This window comes from Acipenser ruthenus, chromosome 42 (genome assembly GCF_902713425.1).
Source record: "Acipenser ruthenus chromosome 42, fAciRut3.2 maternal haplotype, whole genome shotgun sequence".
NCBI classification, from domain to species: domain Eukaryota; kingdom Metazoa; phylum Chordata; class Actinopteri; order Acipenseriformes; family Acipenseridae; genus Acipenser; species Acipenser ruthenus.
This window is the reverse complement of record NC_081230.1, coordinates 10,235,830-10,263,797: the sequence shown is the minus strand read 5'-3', so window position 1 is coordinate 10,263,797 and position 27,968 is coordinate 10,235,830. Positions and strand designations below refer to the sequence as shown.

General features: G+C 46.9%; 1 protein-coding gene across 5 annotated transcripts in view; it reads right to left on the bottom strand.

Moving 5' to 3' along the window:
- The window catches only part of LOC131709222 (nck-associated protein 5-like), a 34,956-nt gene extending 7,397 nt beyond the window's left edge, over positions 1-27,559 (bottom strand). For 2 of the 5 annotated variants that reach the window (XM_059011298.1, XM_059011300.1), the window contains exons 1-7: positions 14,251-14,527; positions 9,844-9,984; positions 7,724-7,792; positions 7,105-7,143; positions 6,499-6,618; positions 5,627-5,719; positions 186-3,529 (exon numbers count right to left, since the gene is read on the bottom strand). In XM_059011298.1, coding sequence (XP_058867281.1) covers positions 186-3,529; positions 5,627-5,719; positions 6,499-6,618; positions 7,105-7,143; positions 7,724-7,792; positions 9,844-9,984; positions 14,251-14,265 — 3,821 coding nt within the window. In that variant the 5' untranslated portion in view covers positions 14,266-14,527. Of the gene's footprint in view, positions 1-185; positions 3,530-5,626; positions 5,720-6,498; positions 6,619-7,104; positions 7,144-7,723; positions 7,793-9,843; positions 9,985-14,250; positions 14,528-27,169; positions 27,226-27,346 lie in introns of those variants that run through there. The other 3 variants (XM_059011301.1, XM_059011302.1, XM_059011299.1) reach the window with 3 other exon arrangements.
- Between the last annotated feature and the right edge of the window lie 409 nt (positions 27,560-27,968).

Below are 27,968 nucleotides of genomic sequence, written 5' to 3'. Positions count from 1 at the left end.
TCACTTTTTTTTTTTTACAGTTCTATCTTGCACTGGTTCAATCCTCGTATAAAATGGAAGAATTGGGATGTATTTTATTAACTCAATACAGTCAAAAATGTATTGAGAAGAGCATCAGTCTTCAAAATGACCACTGAAGAATTCCTTTGAACAACTCTGACTTAGTTTTAGTTCCTTGATCTTACCTGTTCAGCAGCTGTTGCATGAAGTTATCCGAGGCCACCTGTCTGTACACGACGGACAGTTCGTTCTGCGTTTGCTCCACGACGACGTCGCGAGGGTGCCCCCTGCCGCTGGGCTTGTCCTGGGCCATGCCGTTGACATAGGCTCGTTCCTCCTCCAGAGCCTTCCTCAGGTCCTCTGCCTTGGCCATCAGCTTGGAGATGTTGAGGCTCTCCACTTCCAGCTTCTTCTTGGCGTCCTTGCTGGAAGACGAGGACGACGACGCGCCGAGCTTCCACTCCTTCTTGTCCTCCTTGAACTTGGACGGCTCAGCTTTCCTGTTCAGTGCGGGCAGCTTGCTCTTCTTTAGTCCAAACCAGCTGGCTATCCCGTTGGACGCTTTCTGCTTGACCTCGGCCACTTGACCCCGGTCCTGCTCCTGAAGCTTCAGCATGTTCTCCTCAATCCCCTTCATGACCTTCTCTTCGATGGCAGACTGGATGCTTGGAGCAAGAGGCCTCTTGTCACCGTTGAGATCTGGCTGGGGAGCCTTGGTGGAGGAAGGGGAAGTGCTTTCGGGGTACGCATGGTTCTTCTTTTCGTTGAGCTCTTGAATCTTGCTTCTGTCTGCTTCGCTATTTGGACAAGTCTTTGGGCTTCTTTTCTGAGACGCGGACGACCTCAGTTCCTCGTGCGCTTGCCTTGCTCCCTTGGGACAAGCCTGGCCTGGAGGTTTGGACGGAGATTTGGAAGGTACCTTGGTAGGACTGCCCTGGGGGCTGGTCACAGTTTTATTGTTGGAAGAAGGGCTCTGAGCGTTCACACATTTCATGTAGTTTCTCAAAACCTGAGGCGAGTCTGGAGAGGAAGTGGAGGAAGGCACGCCAGCCTTGCTTTTACTGATCTCTGCTTTTGCTACATAGGCTCTGGAAGCATACGTTTCAAGCTCCATCCTGGGGTTTGAGGAGCTCGACTGGAAAGACTTGACTCCAGATTCGTAAGCAGGACAGGGGCCTTGGAGTTTCTGCCCATACCCGCCCAGGTTTGGCTTGGGGTGAGGTTTGCCGTCAAGGGAATCTGTGTATTTTGAATGCCTAGGGTCTGGACCCCCAGCGCTCCTGTCGCCTTGCCTTTCAGCCGTTTTACTTTTCTCATTATTACCGGGTGAAGAGAACTTCCCGTTGTGCTGAATGTCCTTCTTTTCCAAGGGGGAGGCCAGGCCAGATGTCCCAAGTTGCTGCGGTGGGTCTTCAGTACTTTTCAGCTTCCCTAGAGCGGCTAAACGCTCCTTGAACGGAAGATGGCCAGATTCACTCGGAGGTTTTCCAACTACTGGCTTTTTGTGCGAGGAAGAAGCCTCTGCTTTCTTAGAGGCGGGAGGCTGGAGAGACGACTCAACGTTCTGCGCCACAGATTCCGGCAGCGTTCTCTCAAACTGCCTGTCCTTCATGCTTGAATACAATTGACTGTTTTGGGACTTGTGGCTTACGGACACACTGGGCAAACTGTGGTGATCATGGAGTTTGTACCACACCGGATTCTCAGTGTACATTTCTTGATCCACTTCAACAGAGATGCATATGGCATCTGCAGAAGGGGCTGGACTTTGGGGTTCCGAATAAGCCTGCTGCCATTCAGGGCTGTTCAATTTATTGTCCAAAGATGCCGACTGACAGGAATTCAAAGGCGCTTCTGAACAGGAAGGGAGTTTAGTTTGGTGCACCTTTTGTAGAAACTGTATCGAACCTTCACTGGCACAGCCTGCGGAAATGTCAGATACATTCTCATAGTTTGGGACCTTTTGGGAGAACCTGGCCGGCTGGCCCAGAGATACCAGTTTGGAAGAGTTTGCTGCACTGGGGTCTCTGCTGGCTTTGGGAGCGGAGGGGCTGCTGTAAGTGGTTTCGCTTTGCATTGCCAGATTGGCCTCAGGCTTTGGAGGAGAGGTTGGCGCAGAATGTGTGGAAGGATACGAATCGTTCTTGGTTGAAGCTGCTTGGGGTCTGTCGCACTCGGCAGTAACTGCTCTCCGTGCCATCCCAGGAGAGTGATAGACCTCGTAGTTGTTGTTCCTGCACGGAATCTTCGAGCTGCGTGTGAGCTGCGGGCTGAGCCGCAGCGGGTTTGCAGCTTGAACTCTCTCTCCCATGGATGGTATCTTCAGGAACTTGAGCAGCCGGGACGGGGAGGAGATGGGAGAGGACTTGGGCTCGGCCAAGCCCAAAGGGGAGGTGGGGCTCAATATCAATTTAGCTTTCCCTGGAGTTGACTGCTGCAGGCTATTTTTCTCGGTCAAGTCTGAAGGCAAATGCAAGTCCACCGAGACCTTTTTGGAGGAGCAAGCCTCGTTAGAAAAGTATGAACCATTACAGATCTGCTTATTAGATTCCGGCTCGCAATACGCAATTTGGGATGCGTCGGATTGTCCTGAAACAGTCAGATTTGAGGTAGTGGTATATAGGCTGGTTTTTGTATTTGCCCCTTCGGTTTGGTCTCTGCTGTTGTAGTCTTTGTAACATTCCAGTTTGAGGAAATTTTCCTCTGTGCTGATAACTGGCCCTCCACTTGAGTTCTGATAAGTTGCAATTTTCATGTGCTTCAAATTGTCCATAATAGAAATTTCATTCCAGCTTTCACTTTGTACAGATTTACACTGAGGAGTGATTTTAGCACCAGGGATGTTAAGGGAAAGGTTCATTTTCCCGTCAACCAAGCAGGGATCTAGGGGCTCCCCGCTACGAGACCCCTTTAGTTCTACGTCTATTATTAGGGAACTGAGGTACGTCTCTGTGCCCGAATGAGGTTTGAGCTCAGCACCAGGGCTCGGACCAACATCCGAGGAAGAAGTCTCTGCTGCTGTACTGCTACCGTGAATGCTGGGGTCGCTTGTGCCGTCTGCAGCTCGGACGGGTCGCCCCGAAACAGGAGGGTGTTTGGGGTTTGTGCTGCTGGAGTCCGCAGGACTCGGCTTCTCCTCTTTAGCGGGGCTCACAGCAAAGGAGTTCTCAGAGTCGCCTTGCTGCCGCTTGAAAAGGCCGTCCAAGCTTTTGTGAGAGAACATCAGGCAGGACTGGCAGCTCTCGTACTCCGTCCCGCTGTCCTCGGGAAGCGTCCCCTCCCCGTTCACATACTCGTGAATGTCCGAATCGAGGCTCGTCCGCCCTGCGTGCCCCGTAAAGGTCGGGCCGAAGTCCCTGAAGGAGGAGAGGCTGGAAGACGGGAGAAACTTGAGTGGGTCGGTTTCCTCCAGCTTCCTCAGGACCTCCAGGATATGCGCTTTCTTCTTGAAGAACGGAGACAGCGCGTCCATGGAGCCCGCAGGGGCCTTGGCTCCGGTGCTGCCATTGCTCGTTCTCTCACCGTCGGTCTGGAAGAGGAAAAAGCGACACATTTATAACAAGGAAACTGTTGAGAACAAAAAACAAAAACAAAAAATAAAAAAAAAAAGCTTTTATGTAAAAAATTCTTTGGGAGGTACGACACCTTTAAAAACTGCTGTTGGATTAATATGGTTCCTGTCTATTTATGCCAATATCTGTGATAATTTGTGTTTGTTGCATGCGTACAGCACACAACCCTGAGCAGACTGCCTCAAGGTGAAGCACAAGCTGTGCCCTAAAGCTCCAGACAAGGAGGAACAAAATAAAAGGACTGAATCAGAGAGAGAGAGAGAGAGAGAGAGAGAGAGAGAGAGAGAGAGAGAGAGAGAGAAATGCAAATCAAGACTCAGCCATACGTGACCAACCAACCCCAGGGAGGGTTTAGCTTTAATTAAAGTAGTAATTAATTCTGTAATTTGAAGAGGTTTCCCTGGAACAGTGAATCTGCTGAATATATATAATTTTTTTTAAATAAGTCACAGGCACCCTAGTGGATTCTGTCTTGTTTTATTAAATACAGCTTGGCAACTCAATGAGAAACTCTTAGTATATACTGGGAATATTCAGACTTTTTGGCTTAAAAGAAAAACAAAAAACTGAATAAAATTTTAACCTGCATCCTTACTACAGCATCTACTGCATGTAAAGTCTTTATATAAATTCTAACATTGTTCAGTAAAAACGAAGGGGCAGAATAAACTAAAGCCAGCTTTGTTGGTTGCGCAACTTTCTGTGAAACTAGTTGCCAATTACGTGTAGATTCAGCTTTTAATGCGAACACCGCAATATGGGGACTACAACTTTATAAGTGACGTTTTTGATGTAATCTTGCATTGCTTGAGGGGCCGAATGAAAAATCAATAGCAACCGCGGAAGGAAGATGGCAGCGAGATCTCAGAAATGAAGCTTCGTCTCAAAGGCTAGAGAGAGAGAGAGACAGAGAGAGAGAGACACACACAGAGACAGAGACACACACACACACACACACACACACAAGAAGAAACTGCAGGTCTTTCTGGGAGAGATGAGAGAGGAAGCAGTAACAGCTGCAGAGTCTGTAGAGTCCTGCCACAGGGCCAGAGACATGGGAGATGAGACCGACTCACAAATATCATTCGGTTTATTTCAGGTTTGTTCTTTCGTGTTCTCTAACACACTGGATATTTAGAAAAAACTTGTTGAACTTGTCATGCCAATAAAGTAATCTGAACTTCGAGAGAGAATAAGAATCCATATTCAATTCGACACCTCTGATGATGTCGACTTGACAAACACAATCAGTCACCGCGGGGAACGAATCCAGAGTCCTGGGCTTCCATTCCGCTCCGCTCGGGCGGCTCATATCTTTTGTTTATTAGTTTTTATTTATTCGTTTATTCCTAAAGGCTGAAGCACAGACTGCAAACATCCACATGAGTGCATTTCAAAGTCTGAGCCGCACTCCCTTAAGGAAAGGCTCGGGAGCGTGTTCAGTATTGGAAGCTGGGACAGAATTGTGGATGCCCGATTAATCTCCGGTCTGAAGCTGGAAAGCGTTACAGAATGGACACAGTCAGGTGAATTCACACTTTATGAAAGGCCCTCAAATTAAAATCAGGGATTTGATTCCTCACTGGTCATCGTCATTTAATTCTGTTCATATATATGTGTGTGTGAGTGTGTGTATTCGGTTCATATCTGTGCGTGTGTGTGTGTGTGTGTGTGTGCACACGTGTATTCTGTTCATATCTCTGTGTGTGTTCTGTTCATACCTGTGTGTGTTCTGTTCATATCTGTGCGTGTGTGCGCACGCGTTCTGTACGGAAAGCTGCAGGGTCCTAAAATATAATTCCTCGGTATCAGGTTTCCATTATAGTTTATGGTTTATTTTGAATCCACTTAAACCAGTGGCTGACATGAATAACACTGGTCTACAAATATGACCTTTCGCCGAACTCGTTCAGATTTATTATTATTATTATTGTGCATTTGAAATGGAAAGAGCTGCAGTGTGGCGCTCCGCTGTGTGGATGAAGAGATCCTCGCTGTGCAGCGCATGCTGGCACCGTGGATTATTAGAGCTGTTATTCCTCCACTGATCTCACCTTCGTGTGCGCCCCAGTGAGAGAGTCGATCGTCTTCTCAGAGTCCCGAAGCTCAGCATCCCATACCTGCTCTCGGACGGGCTCCGAGGTCTGCTAAATACAAAAAATCAACATTTCATTTCCATTGTAAGATTAGGCTCAAGGGTGTGTAACTGAAGGCTGAAGTCAAATAGCATCCCCCGTCTCTCTAACCAAGAGCTCTTAGACAACGCTGGCATTTTTAATGAAATCTTACTTTGATTAAATCTTTTGCACAACTAAATAAAACATATTCAGTCTGCATACGCAAACACACACACACACACACACGCACACGCGCACGCACACACACACCCCACCCCCCCTCCACACACACGCACGCACGCACACACACACACGCACACACACACACACACACAGGGGGCTGTGGATTCACATCTCTTCCCTGTTAAGCTTGCTTTTCCATCCCGTGCGCAATTACATTATCAACCCCCAGTCAGCTTCCATTATTTCCACCCCCATTAAAAGAGAATTAAATTGCATTCACAGCAGACGGCATCACATTCCACACACTTATTATATTTAGCAAAAACGGACAGGGCTCCCTAGATTCTATTTCAAACACAAATTATTTTTTCGCACAGGTAGAGATTACATTGAGGAACCCAGAGGAGGACGGAGAGGGGGCTGTCATTTTAATTTTACAGAAACAGAGAGAGTGTTGATTTACTTCCTTGGTAATTACATGACAACGTGCTTCTATTAAAAAAGAAGCATTCAGATTCCAAACAAGATTACAGGCACCAGCAAATCAACAAGCCGTGGAATACCAACGGAGCCGACGCTGTGAATGTGCACGCTCACACCCCCACCCCCACACCGTGTCCACGCACCTGCACCAGTGAGCCGGGCGTGACCTGCAGTTTCTGCTGGAAGAGCTCGCTCAGGGTGTGGTTCTGCCTCTCCAGATCGAACACCCTCATCTTCAGCTTGATGCATTCCTCACGCAGGTCCTGCAGGGAGACCAGGCAGCCACTCCGCTTTAAAAGCACTCATTCATACCAAGAAATCAAACAGCCAACAGGCTTCGTGCCGGGCGGAATCGATTCTCAGCTGAAAACCTCTCCTCGAAAATTGCTTTTTGTGAGATTGGTTTGTTCGGAGGAGATGATCATAACCATTAAAACTGACAGCATGACATTCCCAATCCTGTAATCGCTGGCAATGATTACAGTGCCTGTACAATAAAACACTGACACCTTGAAATATACAGAGCAGATCTGCAGAGTACTGTACTGTACCCCGTGCTGCTCCCGTCAAATACAGGAACGAGACATTCCTGCCCTGGGACAAGCAGTTCAACTCCGAGTACAGTTACATCTGAAAGAATCCAGCGTGCATGCATCAGTGCCCTCCCCCTCCCCCTCCCCCTCCCCCTCCCCCTCCCTACTCCCTGCTGGCCAGTGTGGAATGAAGCAGCAAAATAAACTTAAACTTACCTTCTGGTTAAGGAGTGCCTGTACCACATGGTTGGCCACCTTGAATAATATAAATAAAGAAGAGAGAGTGAGAGAGAAAGAGACACACACACACACACACACACACACACACACACACACACACACACACACACACACACACACAGCTGACAGGTCTATCAAGCCCTTCAGTCTCCTTGTTCAATCCAGTGCAGGCTGCCTGCGGTGCTAATCTTGAGCTGGATCACATTATTATCCCGGTCTCATCATGATCTGTGATCGGTCACCCGCTGGAGGAGAGGACTCGATTTCAGCGATTCTAGAAGACGTGTCTTCTTGCAAACCTCTCAGAGACACATTGCTATTAACAGAGGGTAGCTAGCTGGCTGTTTAAGGGTTTGCTTTTTAGGTTGAAATAGGCTTGTATTAAAAGTGTGACAGAATCTACATAGCCTATATCTATCAAAAGGCTCAAGCAAACAGTAAGGCAGTTCAGCCTGTGCGATGGAAAGCCTGATTAATGAGACCCTCTGTGTGTACAGTATAGTCAAACATTTACCAAATCAGAGGACTGAAATGAGTCTGTACAAAATATCAAACCATTTTAATATTTTCCCTCCCCAGCTCTGAATAAACCTACCTCGTCCAAACATCTTTCATAGGCTTCACGCTGACTCTCGTTGACCAGGGCCAGAGCAGAGTTCTCTGCCTAACGTGACGAAAGAAAGAAAGAAAAAAAGGAAATTAGCACAACCACGTCTGGTGCTGAGAGACTGGCAGGGAGGCAGGTCCTGCTTCATCCCTGGTGGCTGAGTGGGTTCAAGCACAAGGCCTGGATGTGCATGCTCAGTGTGTTTGAAACCGCATCCCAGTAACAAGAGACCCCACTGCTTACTTCAGCAGCGACAAGACAGCTTACTTTAAATAGCTTGCAGGACTTCAGGTGAGAATGTATCTCGTATAACACAGAAGGATTGAAGACCCTTGAACTTTTATATTACTGGACTACCAGCAACAGGCTGAGATATCAATCTGCTCAAGCCTTCTTCACTGGCACTGTAATACCGTGCAAATAATTTATATATATATATATATATATATATATATATATATATATATATATATATATATATATATATATATATATATATATATATATATATATATATATATAATTAAGACACAGAGTGTGAGCGACAAGCAGGGCATAGGTAGGGTATTAATAACCCGCGCAAAGTGAAGCCATCGCACATTACAATGAAACTGCAGGAACAATTTAATAGGGATCAAATGAATAGCTGTCACAGGCACAGAAAACACAGCAAGACAAGGCTGCTCTTAAATATGAAGAGGAAAATAAAACTCTCTCAAGCGATACACGTGTTGAGCGTGCGTTTACCACGGAGCTACCTGAGGAAATGAAAGTGCGGGCACAACAGATTGCAGAGGAACCTCGTGGAAATGAAAAATTAAAAGCTTCAATTAGCAGACAGCCATTCCGGGCTCCGTCCTTGATCATGCACGCTATTTTATAACACTGCAATTGTGCAAGTACATGTGTGTTTAGTAAGTAACGACTATGTAAAGACACAGCAATTAAAAAGACAGTTCACGTGAAGTGTTACCTCGGTTTCACGTGTAAGACTCCTCACACACTGCATATTTGAGCATGCAATTTGACATTAATATTCAGAGGTGTGGATCCCTGGCTCTCCTGTGAGAAATGAGACGCTACATTTCTAAAGACATTTTTACTTCAGCCGCTGATACGACCAGATCTTTTGGAGAAGGGAGGATAAATATATATTTTTGTATTATTTGTTTATATATTTCAGTGAAATTGAACGTGTCTGTGTAATGTGTGCTGAATACGAGGAGTAAAAGGAAGGGTTATATCCCAAGGGAATTTTATGCATTTAATATCTGCATTGAGGAAATATAAAGTAATATTGTGTGCCGAGCGATAAAAGGTAATTGATTGATTTGATTTTCCCCATCCATAGCTGAAGATAAACTTCAAGGGGCGTGATTAGAATGGTGGTGTCGTTCTATTCCAGGGAGACATTCTATTTTCCACTCTCAATTCCTCTGTCGCCGGTGGTAACCTGCAATAGCCACTCCCACTTCAGGGGTTGACTTGACCATCTCTCCCCTGCAGAGATCAGACAGAGTCGGTTTTTGTTGGAGCATTTTAACAGCAACCTCATGGCTTCATTAAAAAGAAAGTTAAATGCTGATAAATTCAGACTGCCGACAGAAAGGCAGAACATTTCTACAAAAACAAAACCACATAAAGAAAGAGAACCGCACGGCTTTGAAGTTTGAGATGAAAGGCGCTTTGGAAGCCTGTACTGTACTGACAGGGATCCCATGAGAGGCTTGAGGCAGCGTGCGAGGGAACGAGACACCCCACTCATCCCACACACACAGATCATCATGAGAGGAGAACGACTTCACTGCTTCAGAAAATAAAATAAAAAAAATTACATCAAATCTGAATAGAATTTCAGTGCCTTCTTACTGCCTCGGACAAAGACAGAAAGACTTGTCTGCTGCCACCTCGTGGATAGCAGTGGAACTGCACGTCACAGCTCAGGTCTGCTGCAGTACAGGGTTCCATTCCCTTCTCGCAGTTTAACCTACAGAGCCGCATGCAGAGGGAATGCATTGGCTGCCAGCATTAAAAAAAAAATTCCACAACGATGTTTCAGTCAGTATAAAAAGAGGCAAATCGGTACAACTATTTAAGACAGCTCCCACCTCCAGCACTCTTAACCTCTCCAGCAGCTCCTCGCTCTTCTCTCCTCCCTCCATCTCGGCGACGCGCGGCTCGCTGGTACCCTCTGGTGGTTCCCCGGCGTCGGTGCACTCCCTGTGCTCTGCAGCGTCGGACATGGTTTCCTGCAGAGAGCACACGGCAAAATCAATCAATCAATCAATCAATAAATAAATAAATAAATAAATAAATAAATAAATGAATAAAAACGTGCATCACAGCTGGCAGACCGTCCCCTACCAACTCCCCTCTGCGTCCTTGTTTAATTTTAAACTGTAGAGATTATCATACCGTTTACAGTGAAACAAAATCACCAGCTCTACCCAACCAATACACACAAACCCAATACAAGCGAATAGCAGAGAGAGACAGCGGTGTCTGGAAACGCAAAAGACGAAAAAACGGGAATGCAGCACTAAGGTAAGGCAATGCTTCCCCCGTAGCAGCTGCAGTGGTTGCAGACGACATGAATATTCTTTGAGAAGTCTCAGCGAGTAGCGGCAGAAAGTTACCTCGGACGCTCTAGACTCTCAGAAGGATACTGCAGTTAATGCAACAGCTGACAGGCGCGCCACCAGGGCAAGCCCTTCTCGCTGCAGATCGGAGCTGCTGCTGCTTGAAAACTGGGGTGCAAGAGGAGGAACCCGAGCCCGGATTAGCAAGAGGATTTACAGTGTCATTAGCAGGGGTAAGAGGAGATCCCCCTACTGCCCCAGTTAGAGTAGAGAAAGGACATGAGCATCCTCAGCATCTAGCCAGGGCACTGTGGCAGGTTCTTTACCCTCAAATACAAAAACAGGCGGGTTATTTAGTTCAGGGCTTGGAGTATTATTATTCTGAGACTTCTAATTTGATATTTTATATTATATATTATATATATATATATCACACACACACCTCTCCCACTAATGTAGTCTGACCGTTTGCCCTCGTAACGTGAGAGATGCTTCACCGTGGTTTCACTGCGAGTATTGATCATGCCAGCGCTGTGTGGATCGTTGATCTGTGTTAACCTCTTAATGGGAGGGCAAGAAGGTTTAATTGGAGAGGAGTTTGTTTTATAACCCGTTAGGTGAATGGATTAGCATATACTGGAACGCACCAACGATCACGGATTAAAATTAACCAAACCCTCTCACCGCTCGCTGGTGCGAGGCTGCTCTTGAAAACAGTCACTAATGTCCTTCGTCACTTCGCATCCTGAACCAACTTCACTGCCAACCCAACAGCAACTCAATTAAACAATTTAGAACAAAGAGCAGGACTGGAAGGGACAACTGTGGCCAGCCCTGGTCTAACTTCATGACTAAGTTTATTTTTAGCCAGCAGTCCTTATGTCCCCTTTTCAAAACCTCCACAGCACTCACTCACACTGACCAGCCCCTCCACAGCACTCTCTCACACTGACCAGCCCCTCCACAGCACTCTCACACACTGACCAGCTCCTCCACAGCACTCTCTCACACTGACCAGCCCCTCCACAGCACTCTCTCACACTGACCAGCCCCTCCACAGCACTCTCTCACACTGACCAGCTCCACCACAGCACTCTTTCACACTGACCAGCCCCTCCACAGCACTCTCTCACACTGACCAGCCCCTCCACAGCACTCTCTCACACTGACCAGCCCCTCCACAGCACTCTCTCACACTGACCAGCACCTCCACAGCAGTTGCTGGAGTTCCTGCTCGGAATGCAATTAATTGATCAGCTCCTACAAGCAACTTCCGGAGGTCCTAAAATAAAGCGACGGGACATCCCACCTGTGGAGCAAAATGGAGCCGTACTGGGTGGCTGCATTCCTCCAGCCCACGAGAGATGTTTGCTTTTCTATTTTCAGGTCTGTTCGGGGTGCAGACGACACTGGCTTGTAAACACTCATGGGCTGCACTATATATTCTGCACCAGTGAAGGTTTTTTTTTTTTCACCACTTCTGTTCCAGTTTTTTTTTATTATTAAGCTTTCCATTTTGCACCCTCTAGCTAAATCTCCTTCCACATGTGTTGCTTCGTGTGCCTACGCAGAGACCCAACGACAAAGCGGGTTAAACACACACACACCAATCAAAGAAACAGCCTGATCCCTCCTGGCAGGACCTTCAAGGCAATGTGAAGATGTCGCCACGCAGGACAGGAGAACTAAAAGGACGAGACATGGCTAAATCACAGCGGCTCACGTTCAGAACTGCAGTCAGCCGTTACCCAGAGAGTCAGCGACAGAAACACTACGCAGGGTTCAGGGGTCAGTTTCATGCAAGCGCCCCCCCGCCCCCACGCTCCATAATAAATGCTGATGAGTTCTGGCTTTTATTTTGTTTTAATTGCAGACTTGTTAACTCCTGGCCTCAGGGACGTGCTGACTCAATGAGGCTAAATCACCGAGAAAACTCAAAATAAGGCAGCGAGGCCACCTGCCTTTTCAGGACATTTCAATGAGCAGACCTTAATAAATGAGGTTTCACTGAAACATACTGCATCACAGACTTCATATGAAGCTTCCCTTGCAGGCTGACGTGAAGCAATTTCCCCCTTTCAGCAAAACCGATGGAGATGCGTTGAACACACAGCTCTGCATGCTGGTATGCAGCAGGGATTGGGTTTGACTTTATAAAACCAGACGTTTCCATTCGGCTTTGTGGTCCAGCGGTTAAAGAAAGGGGCTCGTGTGACCCTGAGTCACTGAACCTCCTTGTGCTCCGTCCTTCGGATGAGACTCAAAACAAATGAGGTCCTATTGGAAGTGACTCTGCAGCAGCAGCTGTGAATGCATCTGCTAAAATCACCAAAGAATAATAATAATAATAATAATAATAATCCCAAATCGTGGTTCTGTTTGGGTCTCCCAGCAACACAACCTGCAAATCGCTGCTAATGTACAGAACAGCGTGGCAGAATTAGCAGGCAAGCTGTGATAGGATGGAGAGGAGTCCCTGCTGAGAGGATCAGCGCCGACGCGAAGGTGATCAAAAGAATAAACTCCACCTCCCAGCAGCCCCTGGGGCATTCCGGAGACTTGGCAAGGACCCCCCCCCCCCCCTCCCCCGCTCCTGCCAACCACCACAAAAGGAGTCGTCTAGTGAATTTGCCCGACAGCCCATTTGTAAACCAGTCTAATGAGTTGGGCTCGGCTGATTATTCAAACACAAGCTAATGAATATTAAAATCAAAATTAAATAATTGACAGCTTATGTTCCTTATTTACGATTAGTGTTGGTCTGTAAATCACACAACACACACCCCCTCCCCCCCCCCCTCCTTCAGTGCAGAATTCTGCAAATCAGCCGTTGCATAAACTCCCTCCTCTATTCTTTAAAAAACACCCTTCAAAACAAACAGCACTTCATTAACTATTATTTGAAAGATCGCTTGTTAAAAGGCAGTTACTGCATGTGTGTTATAAAGCCATCAGGGTTAATGGAAGTGTAATTATTACATAAATTAAAAAAAAAAAAATCTATATCTTCTATAGAATTCAACCCAGGCTTGTGTACATTTTATATAATTAGAAACAAATCAGTAATGTAAATCACAATTAGAGACGCCTGGTAAAATACATCAATCAAATGAGGCTCTCTGCTGTGCTGTACTGCTGTGCTGAGGCTCCCTGCTGTGCTGTACTGCTGTACTGCTGTGCTGAGGCTCTCTGCTGTGCTGTGTTGTACTGTGGCTCCCTGCTGTGCTGTACTGCTGTGCTGAGGCTCCCTGCTGTGTTGTACTGCTGTGCTGAGGCTCCCTGCTGTGCTGTACTGCTGTGCTCAGGCTTCCTGCTGTGCTGCAGAGAAAATTAAGACTGTATAAACTAGATTACAAATGTCCCGTGTCCCCCTACTCTGTGTGTGTGTGTGTGTGTGTGTGTGTGTGTATACACATACATACATACATACATATACATATATGTGTGGGTATATGTTATGTGCACAGCAGCTCTGAAGCGGAGAAGCCAGTAGCAGCCACTGTAGCTGCAGCCCTTCAGACCCAAGCTGGCCTGTGTTCACATCCCTGCAGGCCCTTCACGAGTTCTGCATGGAGTCCCACATGCACTCCGAAACCAGCGCATCACAATGCTGTGCCGCACAAAGAACAAAACACACAGGCACGTGCTACTGTATAGGACAGGAAAATAAAGAGGAAAGAGACAAGAAAAATGAAGTACTGTTGTATATGAATCCCCTTGTTTCGACCCCCACCCCCCCCCAGAAATAAAGACAGACCGACACACAGAGAGACACACAGTCTGCTCTCCTAATTGTAATCTTCCTCGTCTTGCTTTTTCTCACCCCCGGATCTCATCCATCCTAATAACATTAATAATAATAATAATAATAATAATAATAATAATAATAATAATAATAATAATAAACAATAACATGCTTTAGTGGGCTCTAGGTACCTGCAGCTGCAGCATCACCCCGCTGTCCTTTCCCGTTGCAGCAGTAGAGACGCACTCAGCAATTCATTCATTCGTTTGTTTGTTTGCAGATCACCCTGGATGCTGAGACGTGAAATCCAGAAGCGCAAGCCGGCCCTCGCCTGCCCCTCAGGGCTGCCCGCTCTCCCTTTCTGAAGGGTGTTCAGCTGTCTAGAGAGGCAGGGCCGGTCTCTCCTCCATGCATTGTGTGCGAGTGTGTGCTGCGATCCCTGCTCTTGCTGTTGCTTCCATTGTCTCGGCAGCAGCACTACAGCAGAGGCTGGGTTTACAGAGAGGCTCCTACAACAGCTGCTGCTGCTGCCAGCTTCACACAGATCTGCATTAACCCCGCAAGTGCTGGACAGAAAATAACAACATCACCCTTAAACAAGAGGAAACAGGCTAGTTTTAAAATTAAAAAAATAAAAACCCACACGCACGGTCAAGGAATTGGGTCAAAAAATAAATTCAGGGAGGAAAACAAAAGGATTGAGTGTATCATTAGGTCCAGATTCTACAACAAAGGAAGCTCCGATCCCTCGCATACTTGCAGCGCGGTCCCCTTTCTTGGGAGTGCACATCGTGTCGGTTTGAAGCAAGGTCAATTCACGGAAACAAAACAAGACACACTGGAGTGGCAAGAGCTGTGCGATGCGAACCGAAACCAAAAATAAATATTCTGGATTTAAAAGCAAAGTGGGGGCTACAATTACCCTGGGCGTAGTTTTACAGGCAGAAGTGTTTGTAAGATACCAATATTTATTACTGTACACAGTTATTTTATGATAATACTTTACATGAAGTGTCTCTGACTATACTGGAAGAACAAAGGAATTAAACACGTGCTTGTGTGGTTGCAAATCGGACAGCATGCTTAATTACAAAATAGAAAATGTTTGCAAATGCCCTGGATCAGGGAGGTTGCTAATAAATAACAGAATGCTTCAGTAATAGCACAGAAGGTAAACAAGTAAGGCTGCCAGGCCAGCCCAGGGAGTATGGGGGGGGGCAGGGGGGTCAACAACTGTTCTGATCTGTGCCTGTGGACAAACAAAAAGACCCCAGCTTTATATTTAGCCAGTAAAGGGCGTCTCGAGAGGTAATAAAGAAGGTGGAGTGCATGCTGGTACGACAGGACGCACAGTGCAAAGGGCAGCAGCCGCTTCAAGCTGTGCTTCTGTTTGTCTCACTCTTCTAAACTGTGCGCCGCCGCGACACAGAAGGAAAAAAATACAAATTAAAAAAAAAAAAAAGACCCAGAAGAGCCTCAGATTATATAAACCGAAATATGCACACCACCGATTCAAAAGCAGTAATGATGCACTCTGTTTGTTTGCAAAGAACTTGAAGCGATTTTCTTCCCCTGAACGATCAGTTTCTGGTCTTTGAGGACAGGCAGATCACTGCGCTGAATAAATTTTGTAATATTGTAAAAGCAATAAAAAAAAAGCATCAAACTTTATCAAAGTATCTGGTTTAACCCCTGAAGGTACGCAAGGAAAATCGAGCGCTTGCTGTTCAAACGGTTTCTTCTTCAAATACATTCGCGAGCGACTCGAGCATCACCAGGAGGAAACTGACAACCTGTCAGTGAATTTCAAACCTCTGTGGTGCACATCATTGCAGAAATGTTACAAAAACAAAGAAAGGTCCCTTGTGTGGAATCTTATCAGACAGTTGACAGGGAAGCTTGTCCACATTCCCAGCAGTCGTTTCAGCTGTAGGGACACAAGCCAAATGTTGAAATCTGAATGAACCCTAATAGTGTGCCGTGAGGTTACACAGAGGGTGAACAAAAAAACACATCCTCTCTTGAAATCAAAAGAAATCTACACCATGCAGCAGGATGTCATTAAGCCACAAAAATCAGGGAGTATCCGATCTTCACGAACACAGAGCCATGCCCTCCAGCGACGGGAAGCAGCAACACTATCCCAACACAGAGCCATGCCCTCCAGCGACGGGAAGCAGCAACACTATCCCAACACAGAGCCATGCCCTCCAGCGACGGGAAGCAGCAACACTATCCCAACACAGAGCCATGCCCTCCAGCGACGGGAAGCAGCAACACTATCCCAGCACAGAGCCACGCCCTCCAGCGACGGGAAGCAGCAACACTATCCCAACACAGAGCCACGCCCTCCAGCGACGGGAAGCAGCAACACTATCCCAACACAGAGCCATGCCCTCCAGCGACGGGAAGCAGCAACACTATCCCAACACAGAGCCATGCCCTCCAGCGACGGGAAGCAGCAACACTATCCCAACACAGAGCCATGCCCTCCAGCGACGGGAAGCAGCAACACTATCCCAACACAGAGCCATGCCCTCCAGCGACGGGAAGCAGCAACACTATCCCAGCACAGAGCCATGCCCTCCAGCGACGGGAAGCAGCAACACTATCCCAGCACAGAGCCATGCCCTCCAGCGACGGGAAGCAGCAACACTATCCCAGCACAGAGCCATGCCCTCCAGCGACGGGAAGCAGCAACACTATCCCAGCACAGAGCCATGCCCTCCAGCGACGGGAAGCAGCAACACTATCCCAGCACAGAGCCACGCCCTCCAGCGACGGGAAGCAGCAACACTATCCCAACACAGAGCCACGCTCTCCAGCGACGGGAAGCAGCAACACTATCCCAACACAGAGCCACGCCCTCCAGCGACGGGAAGCAGCAACACTATCCCAACACAGAGCCACGCCCTCCAGCGACGGGAAGCAGCAACACTATCCCAACACAGAGCCATGCCCTCCAGCGACGGGAAGCAGCAACACTATCCCAACACAGAGCCATGCCCTCCAGCGACGGGAAGCAGCAACACTATCCCAACACAGAGCCATGCCCTCCAGCGACGGGAAGCAGCAACACTATCCCAACACAGAGCCATGCCCTCCAGCGACGGGAAGCAGCAACACTATCCCAACACAGAGCCATGCCCTCCAGCGACGGGAAGCAGCAACACTATCCCAACACAGAGCCATGCCCTCCAGCGACGGGAAGCAGCAACACTATCCCAACACAGAGCCATGCCCTCCAGCGACGGGAAGCAGCAACACTATCCCAACACAGAGCCATGCCCTCCAGCGACGGGAAGCAGCAACACTATCCCAACACAGAGCCATGCCCTCCAGCGACGGGAAGCAGCAACACTATCCCAACACAGAGCCATGCCCTCCAGCGACGGGAAGCAGCAACACTATCCCAACACAGAGCCATGCCCTCCAGCGACGGGAAGCAGCAACACTATCCCAACACAGAGCCATGCCCTCCAGCGACGGGAAGCAGCAACACTATCCCAACACAGAGCCATGCCCTCCAGCGACGGGAAGCAGCAACACTATCCCAACACAGAGCCATGCCCTCCAGCGACGGGAAGCAGCAACACTATCCCAACACAGAGCCATGCCCTCCAGCGACGGGAAGCAGCAACACTATCCCAACACAGAGCCATGCCCTCCAGCGACGGGAAGCAGCAACACTATCCCAACACAGAGCCATGCCCTCCAGCGACGGGAAGCAGCAACACTATCCCAACACAGAGCCATGCCCTCCAGCGATGGGAAGCAGCAACACTATCCCAACACAGAGCCACGCCCTCCAGCGATGGGAAGCAGCAACACTATCCCAACACAGAGCCACGCCCTCCAGCGATGGGAAGCAGCAACACTATCCCAACACAGAGCCACGCCCTCCAGCGATGGGAAGCAGCAACACTATCCCAACACAGAGCCACGCCCTCCAGCGATGGGAAGCAGCAACACTATCCCAACACAGAGCCACGCCCTCCAGCGATGGGAAGCAGCAACACTATCCCAGCACAGAGCCACGCCCTCCAGCGATGGGAAGCAGCAACACTATCCCAGCACAGAGCCACGCCCTCCAGCGATGGGAAGCAGCAACACTATCCCAACACAGAGCCATGCCCTCCAGCGATGGGAAGCAGCAACACTATCCCAACACAGAGCCATGCCCTCCAGCGATGGGAAGCAGCAACACTATCCCAACACAGAGCCATGCCCTCCAGCGACGGGAAGCAGCAACACTATCCCAACTCAGAGCCATGCCCTCCAGCGACGGGAAGCAGCAACACTATCCCAACACAGAGCCACGCCCTCCAGCGACGGGAAGCAGCAACACTATCCCAACTCAGAGCCATGCCCTCCAGCGACGGGAAGCAGCAACACTATCCCAACTCAGAGCCATGCCCTCCAGCGACGGGAAGCAGCAACACTATCCCAACACAGAGCCATGCCCTCCAGCGATGGGAAGCAGCAACACTATCCCAGCACAGAGCCATGCCCTCCAGCGATGGGAAGCAGCAACACTATCCCAGCACAGAGCCATGCCCTCCAGCGACGGGAAGCAGCAACACTATCCCAACACAGAGCCATGCCCTCCAGCGACGGGAAGCAGCAACACTATCCCAACACAGAGCCATGCCCTCCAGCGATGGGAAGCAGCAACACTATCCCAACACAGAGCCATGCCCTCCAGCGATGGGAAGCAGCAACACTATCCCAACACAGAGCCATGCCCTCCAGCGACGGGAAGCAGCAACACTATCCCAACACAGAGCCATGCCCTCCAGCGATGGGAAGCAGCAATCACAGACAGACCTTCCTTTGAATCGTCAACACTGCAGAACACCACTGATCACCCCCCCCACCCTCCCCACCACCACACTGCATCAATAGCACAAGTAAGAGTTTAACTTCTTTTGACTATAAAGCAGATTGAAGTGAAAGCACACTGCACTGCACTGAGCGCTCCGCTTGTCCACAGGGCTGGTAAGCTGTAATCTTTCTCAGCAGCATTTCAGGACTGAACTGTGCAGCCCAAGGAAGCAGGATGAGGGACTGCATCAGTCAGGGAGGGGCGGGGGGGGGGGGGTTTATCTACTTAAATATCACCCAGATCTATATTTAAACATCACCAAGAACTATCGATCAGTGGAGCACACAGGTCTAAACAGGATACTACTTTCTGAAAACTAACCAGAGACATAGCTGCTTTTTAAATATTTAAAACGTAAATCAATTTGAAAATGTACTAAAGAAAATCTATCAAATTCAGAACTGGGTGCAGGACTACAATAGCCTCTATACATACAACTCCTCACAGCTTGTACATTTCTCCTCTATTAACCAAGCATCTATTTCAATGAAAACAAACACGCCTGGTCAGGAACGGGCCTGGATCACATTACTGACTCCCCAGCTAGTCCACAGGAGAGTGTGGGTGTGATCTACCAAGCAATCCCTGCTGAAGAGATAAAGATCAGGTTTCAGAAGAGTCTGGGTCAATCAATCAATCAAAACTGAGGGCTTGATTCAGAAGCAACTTCTCCACACACCGCTTGAAACGAGCTGAAATCTTCTGTGCTCAGAAAAGTCCCTCCTGACAGCCATCTCGAACATTGAAACACAGAACACGGAATTCAGAACAGTTTTTATTTTTGTAGAAAAAAAAAACACACACACACACACACACACACATATATATATATGAAAATCTGTGTGTGTCAGTGTGTCAGTGTGTATGTATGGGTATCTGTGCGTGTATATATCTGTGTGTGAGTGTGTATGTATGTATCTATGTATGTCAATCTAAATAAAGCATTGCATTTATAAAGTCTATCAGTTCTTCCCCAAAAAGAATAAGATTTTCTAGGATCATAAATTGTTATAATGAAGGAAAGAAGAATTCTGATGAGGATCTGCATGATTCATCAAGGATATTAATAATGAATTAACAGATGGTCTCTCTCTCTCTCTCTCACAATGAATTGGTCCCGGTTCTGTGTTTAAGCACAGCCAGGCTGTGCTCAGCTCTGCAGCCCCTCCTCGGAGACCCTGGTGTAAATCACAATGCTGTTTGCACGCTCACTCTTCACACAGGAGGCTGAAGGGCTTGTGTATCTGCCAGCCTGCATGCCGACGCGCCATTCTGCAGTAACAATGCTGCTGCTGACAACGACTCTTTCAGTTCCGCGTTTTCAATTTCCCGCATGCCATTTATAACAAAGCAGGCGAAACAACCTGACATTACATCTACGTATATATTTGTGCATCGCTTCCCCTTCGGAGCTGCAGATGCTTTGCACACACTGGTAAGATCCCTCCGCAGGGTTCTTTACAGTAGCCTCTCCACTGCATGAAGGTCTGTGTGTTACACAGACAAGGACTGGCTTGAGCACCTCAGCATACAGACTGCCTGGACACCCAACCACAGCAGATTGTCTCGAATCATCATCGTCAGCATGCTTGTATCGACGTGTATCAGTGACACAATGCATGCACTGTACACACACACACAATGCATACACTGTACACACACACACACACACACACACACACACAATGCATGCACTGTACACACACACACACACACACACACACAATGCATGCACTGTACACACACACACACACACAATGCATGCACTGTACACACACACACAATGCATGCACTGTACACACACACACAATGCATGTACTGTATACACACACACACACACACACAATGCATACACTGTACACACACACACAATGCATACACTGTACACACACACACACACACACACACAATGCATGTACTGTATACACACACACAATGTATTTTCACATCCCCAGAGCCAGTTTCAGAACAGTAATCATTGACACACACACATTTGTTTATAGTATTAATGAAGACAGGACTGGTGTAGAAGTTCTGTTCTAAACTGTACAGAGAACGGATCGCCACAGTAATGAAATCTTAAGATCCATTCGCCCCTTTTTCAAAAACAAACAGTCAGTTCAACCACTTACAGTTTTATAAAACTGAAGACTTAAAACGAAAGGAGACGATTAAAATTTTTAAAAAGACTGAAACGCAGTCCGTTAACGATGTACTACAACTATCCCATCCTCAAAAAAAAAAAATGATATGTATATAAATAAAACAGGTTACAGAACTTCCTGTTCATAACTTAAATACATAAATAAATCCACAAAGCTTCTGAAGACCTCAGAACACTTTCTCTTTCAGCGAATCAGCTCCTTGGATTTCCTCGCCGGCTGCAGAGGAGGGAGGGAGGGAGGGAGGGAGGCACAGCTGTCCACATCTGCACAGCAGACTCCGGCCTGACACCCATCTCCCAGGCCTACACACATCTGAGCGGAGTGGAGCTCAGCTATTTACTGAACCCGTACTTCAAATCAGCCCACAAGCCACGCTGACTTGATCCCCATCCAACAGGCTTTCAATACAGCGCCGTGGCGCTTGAAAACGTGGCGCTCGTAGCAAGAGCAGCAGTACACTTTTCAACCCCGGTCAGCCACGCTCTGCGTGTTCCTTAACCTACTTTAGAAACAGCAAAACTACAGACGCAATGGCATGCAGATCTACAGGTCTGGTGAAAAAGTTTTGCAATCGCCCCGTAGAATGAATTCATTTAGCTTCATAAAAGGTTGAACGAAACCTGCTGTATAATGTTACGTTAACATATTGAATTACACACCGCTTTGATGAATGAATGAATAAATGTGACATTTCGAAATCTAACATGCAATACTGTACTGCTATTATGGCTTCCGGTAGACCTTTGCAATCTCATTTTGTAGTTTCTTTGATTACATGATGTTAAATAAAATTCTAGGCGATGCAACACTCTCAGTATGGAATGCCAGGAACGACGGAATGTCTGTACCAAGTTCCATCCCAATCGCAGGGCAGGTCGCTGGACGTGCCTGGCATCGCGTTCAGACACCTCTCCTCTGTATTCCTGGCGGGTTGAATAATGACCAGGCTTGGTAATCTTCCCCTGAAGATCTTCCATGCGTAACAACACGAGAGCAGCGAGACGGATCTTAAAAACACCACCATTTAGATCACTAATCCAGGGCCCTTTGTGTACCCTTGTTATAAACACAGCATGATCTCCAACAGGTAGGTAGACAGACAATGAAAGGCACTGCTATGCTTATTATATAGATATATCCCCTTCAGTCACTGCGTGTAGAATTGTACCAAGTAATCTATGTAACTATTTTATAATGATTTTATAATACTTCTCAAACATCCACAGAGTTCACACAAACCGTTTAAAAAAAATTCTAAATGTGATTTTAAAAAAATAATTGCGATAGAGATTTAATAAAAACACATACCGCGGGTAGTGAAGGGTTAAGAACGAGGGGCAGGCTGGTAAAAGCTACATCTGTAAGCAATCAGCTGAATATCAGCATTCATAACTGGGACTGAGAGGAGTTGTGCAGAAGAACAGCCCCTTTTACACGCTAAGCGCAGGCTTGGGCTCAGACGTCTGTCTGCACGTTTATGTTATGAAGTTAAGTCACACAGACGTGGAAGAAAGCATTATTTTTCTTAAGAAATAGATTAATAAATGGAAATCCTATGCATCCAGCTGGCACATCGTCCTTGGTATGGTGTCCACACACTTGTCTAAATGTATTTGCATATTTGTCTAACTCAGTCCGTCCCAGGACAGCCAATTAAAAAGGAGGATATTCTAAAAATGACAGCTACAAAAGGCTTCTGCAATATAAAAAGCTGTCTTATAAACACTGCAGTCCTGTCTAGAGGACATCTTAAACTGCTTTGAAATACTGCAAACACATTCACAGGGACATCTGCCACTGTGAAGCGCAGCAGCGCATCCAGGGCTAATGGGACCATTCTTGGTAAAAATGGAATACAGAATTGCACATCCTTCTCTAGCAGGATATAGGAATGACAGCTTTGCCCGATGGCTCATCTTGTTGAGCATCTGGACTGGTGCACCCAGGAGATCTGGGTTCGATTCAGCAGCTCCTGAATATTTATGTATGTTAATAAAATAAAACTTCCTGCCACCACACAATGAAAGGGGAAATAAACAGATATGAGGTTGCTTGAGTGCTTCAGTGTAGCCTACAGCCTCTTCAGTAGCCCTCGTCACTTCCCATTTCTAGGTGCCCCAGCTTGCTACAGTTAAGCTGATCTCACAAAGGGCCTTGGGCTTGCGTGCACCGAAACACACACACACACACACACACACACACACACACACACACACTAACTAACCCATAAGCAATCACAATGGGGGGCAGATCCTTCACTCCGATTGGCTGAGAGGGAATACAGAATGTAAATGAAGAGCTGACATGTACAGGTCAGGCGTCAGAATATTTGAGCCTGTGGTTCCGGAACTCTGGTCAGTTTGGATTAAGAACACTTTAGTCTTCATCACTAAAAAAAAATGATCAAGCTATTTCAAGGGACAGTTTATTATTATATATTGGAGGTGCTGAAGGGGGCGCCAGCCGCTCCCCCTCCCAAACTTACATCTTTCTATAGGGGCTGCTAGAGAGGATGTAGTCTCCCCTGTGGTGAAAACAGGAAGGCGAACTTTAGCTGGCAGGCTAAATATGGAATCAGCTACCCCTTGACCGAGAGTAGAATGCACACACACACACACACACACACACACACACACACAATGTAATATAAAGAATGCTTGTGTTATCTGAAAGTCACAGAGTTAGGGGGGGCGGGGGGGGGGGGGTAACTAGTGTGGTTTCTAAACTGCAACCATTCTGCACCTCCAGAACTGACAAAGGGGAGGGGGGGGGGTTTATAACAAACAGAGGCATGCAAATGAGTTGCAAGCCATCGAAACAGACACTGCTTCTGTTGCCTGGAAAAAAATAGCGGCGAGTTTCCGGGGTGTGATAAAGAGCTCATGGATATCGACAAGGACTCGTGGAGGAACGATACAGAACCCTTCCTCCTGGGGTGCGGCATGGGAGGCTTCTGCAGCTTTTTCAGATCTACACAAGAGCACCGTTTATTCAAAACCAGCCCACCCCACCGAAAGAAAACACACAATCAAGAAACACAAATCTACCTGCACCTGGGAGAGAAAACACAATCAAGAAACACAAATCTACCTGCACCTGGGAGAGAAAACACAATCAAGAAACACAAATCTACCTGCACCTGGGAGAGAAAACACACCAAGAAACACAAATCTACCTGCACCTGGGAGAGCAAACACAATCAAGAAACACAAATCTACCTGCACCTGGGAGCGAAAACACACCAAGAAACACAAATCTACCTGCACCTGGGAGAGAAAACACACCAAGAAACACAAATCTACCTGCACCTGGGAGAGAAAACACACCAAGAAACACAAATCTACCTGCACCTGGGAGAGAAAACACCAAGAAACACAAATCTACCTGCACCCGGGAGAGAAAACACACCAAGAAACACAAATCTACCTGCACCTGGGAGAGAACTCACCAAGAAACACAAATCTACCAGCACCTGGGAGAGAAAACACCATCAAGAAACACAAATCTACCTGCACCTGGGAGCGAAAACACAATCAAGAAACACAAATCTACCTGCACCTGGGAGAGAAAACACACTCAAGAAACACAAATCTACCTGCACCTGGGAGAGCAAACACAATCAAGAAACACAAATCTACCTGCACCTGGGAGAGAACTCACCAAGAAACACAAATCTACCTGCACCTGGGAGAGAACTCACCAAGAAACACAAATCTACCTGCACCTGGGAGAGCAAACACAATCAAGAAACACAAATCTACCTGCACCTGGGAGAGCAAACACACCAAGAAACACAAATCTACCTGCACCTGGGAGAGCAAACACCAAGAAACACAAATCTACCTGCACCTGGGAGAGAAAACACAATCAAGAAACACAAATCTACCTGCACCTGGGAGCGAAAACACAATCAAGAAACACAAATCTACCTGCACCTGGGAGCGAAAACACAATCAAGAAACACAAATCTACCTGCACCTGGGAGCGAACTCACCAAGAAACACAAATCTACCTGCACCTGGGAGAGCAAACACACCAAGAAACACAAATCTACCTGCACCTGGGAGAGCAAACACCAAGAAACACAAATCTACCTGCGCCTGGGAGAGCAAACACAATCAAGAAACACAAATCTACCTGCACCTGGGAGAGAACTCACCAAGAAACACAAATCTACCTGCACCTGGGAGAGAAAACACAATCAAGAAACACAAATCTACCTGCACCTGGGAGAGAAAACACAATCAAGAAACACAAATCTACCTGCACCTGGGAGAGAAAACACAATCAAGAAACACAAATCTACCTGCACCTGGGAGCGAAAACACAATCAAGAAACACAAATCTACCTGCACCTGGGAGCGAAAACACACCAAGAAACACACTAGGCATGGAATTATTTTAGTTCTCCAGAGGAAAAAAACACTCACAACCTGTATCACATGCATATCCCAAGAAAATACTTGCAGGCTTTATATACCAACCGGTACCCACAGCATGCAGGCGAGCATCTTGTAGCAAACGCCCAGGCACTGTTTTCAATTAAACAATCACCAAGTGAATGCCAAGATAGAACCTTTTACAGAGTAGCCAATCGGGGGTCAGTAAAAGAAAAGTCAACGACACATGTATCATTGTGACGCAACTGCCTGGTACAGCACAAGGAAGTACAGGCGCCACCACTGTACTGAGAGCCATCTCTGCCTCATTACTGACCAGAAACCCACTCTGTAATGTCTGGCAATGCCCCACAGTGCCACTGGTTACTGCTTCAGTATTTAATCCCTTTTATTTACGAGGCTCTGCTGTGCGTCGGCTGGCTTCTGCTAAATCAATACGATCCTCGACAGCATTTACATACTGACAGAATCAAAGCTGAAACACACATCAAGCACAGATCTAAAAGGCACATGGCCGGTTTTATGATTTCCTGCTGGTTTGGTTTTTTTTCCCCCATGCTGCAGTGGGGGTGGTTTGAGCTCTCCTGTGAAGCTGCCAGCCTGTGGAAATGCCCCTGTGTTAACAGGCAGAGGGGGCACAGCTGGTACAGACGTAGGGCTAGTTATTTTTTTTTCTACGATGCTGGCTGCATTTTATCACGAAACAAGACAAACAGGCAAGAGATTAACGCACAATACACCGCTGCTAGTTCATACGCTACCCTGTTAGGAGTATCGCGCAATACCTCATTCTAAAAAAGAGCGAATTGATTTACCTGTTCGCGGGAAAATTGATTTCCCCCCCCCCAAGAAGCATCAAATTATCTTACTGGCTCGCTCGGACCTTGAGTAGGTGAAAGAAAAATAAATTAAAGAAATCAATGACCGTGCATCTCTCACAGCACACTGTAGTGTAGGTTGTGTAATATACAGCTAAATACGAAGAATTAAAAGTGGGTTAATAAAAGAGCTTGTTTTAACCCAGTCAGTGAGTCAAGCTGCATGTGAAAATGTTCACATGTGAAACCCATTACAGTATATTATATCTATCTATCTATCTTAGTCACACACAGCTTTCCTGTGCAGGGCCAATAAGCTATTGTTTTAAATCATCCCCTCATTGCATTTTAAACAGCTACTGTAACTGCTCAAAACTGTGCTGCGTTTTTTTGTTATAGATAGATAGATAGATAGATAGATAGATAGAGATAGAGAGAGAGAGAATTTAATTAAGAACGGCTTACACCATTTAAAAACGATAGAATTATTAAAACACATATTAACTCTTAAACCAAAACAAACAAACAAAACTGCGTTCTATAAATAAACACTGTAATAAAAATAAAGTGCGCCATGAGCCGGCTTTCACACAGGCGAGCCACGCTGAATACACGGTCTGTATCCGGCGCTTGTATAGTTAATTAACTGTAAAATGAAACGTAACCCTGCGCCGTATACGAGCTTAAATACCGCTGTATTTACACCGCACTGATACTGTCGCCAGTCTTTGTTATAGCGACGAAACAAAGACACGAAAAACAGCGATAGCGCTCGACACTAATATATGTTATTACAAATAAAAACCGGAGCCGTGGAAAGACCGTAAACGAATAATCCTTACCTCGCGATGTTTAATTACTCTGCAAGAACAAACCAGCTCCGCCGGCAGCCCAAATCCTGCAGGAAGAGCCCAGCAACATATGAAAAGAAGAAAAAAAAACACCTAATACAAAAGAAATATTTTAAAATGTTATCCACCTATTTCATCTTTTTCTTTGGGCTGTTTTAAAAAAAATACCTTCAGAATTTGTTTTATTGTATTTTTTTCCCCCCTGTGTTGAGAAGCTTGAGTCTCCCTTCGTCAGGAAAAGTGATGTCACAGCTTTAAATCGACGGCCACACCCGCTGCCCTCCAGTAGCCAATCACAGCCTGGTCCAGGCCGGTCCCGCACGAGCAGATGTTTCCCATTCCAGGGTTCTGAGTTCTGAGTTCTGAATTCTGAGCATCACTTTGACTGGGAGCGTTTTAATGACCCGAATCCGACCCCTCATAAACCCCGCCCCTCCCTAGCAGTGTATTCGATTGTATTGAAGTTATGTGAACACTGGAAAGGGCGTCATCAGCGTCTGCAAATTACCAGCAGGGTTAAAATTAGTGTCTGTGGTGGCGGTTTTAAGATCCGCCACTCATTACTTTTTTTTTTTTTTTTTTTTTTTTTTTTAAATAGCTGATAAACCCAGAAATAAAATGGCACAATCCTCGCACCTTTGCTGTAGGTCACGTGATCTGAATGCAATTACTGGGAGCGAGTTTTGAACTAGAAAACTAACGCGGTTAAGCACACCTGAAGTTGCCATTTCCGGCTCCGCTGTGGTCTGCTGGCTTCCTTCAGCAGAATTGTCAGTATGACGCGACCCTG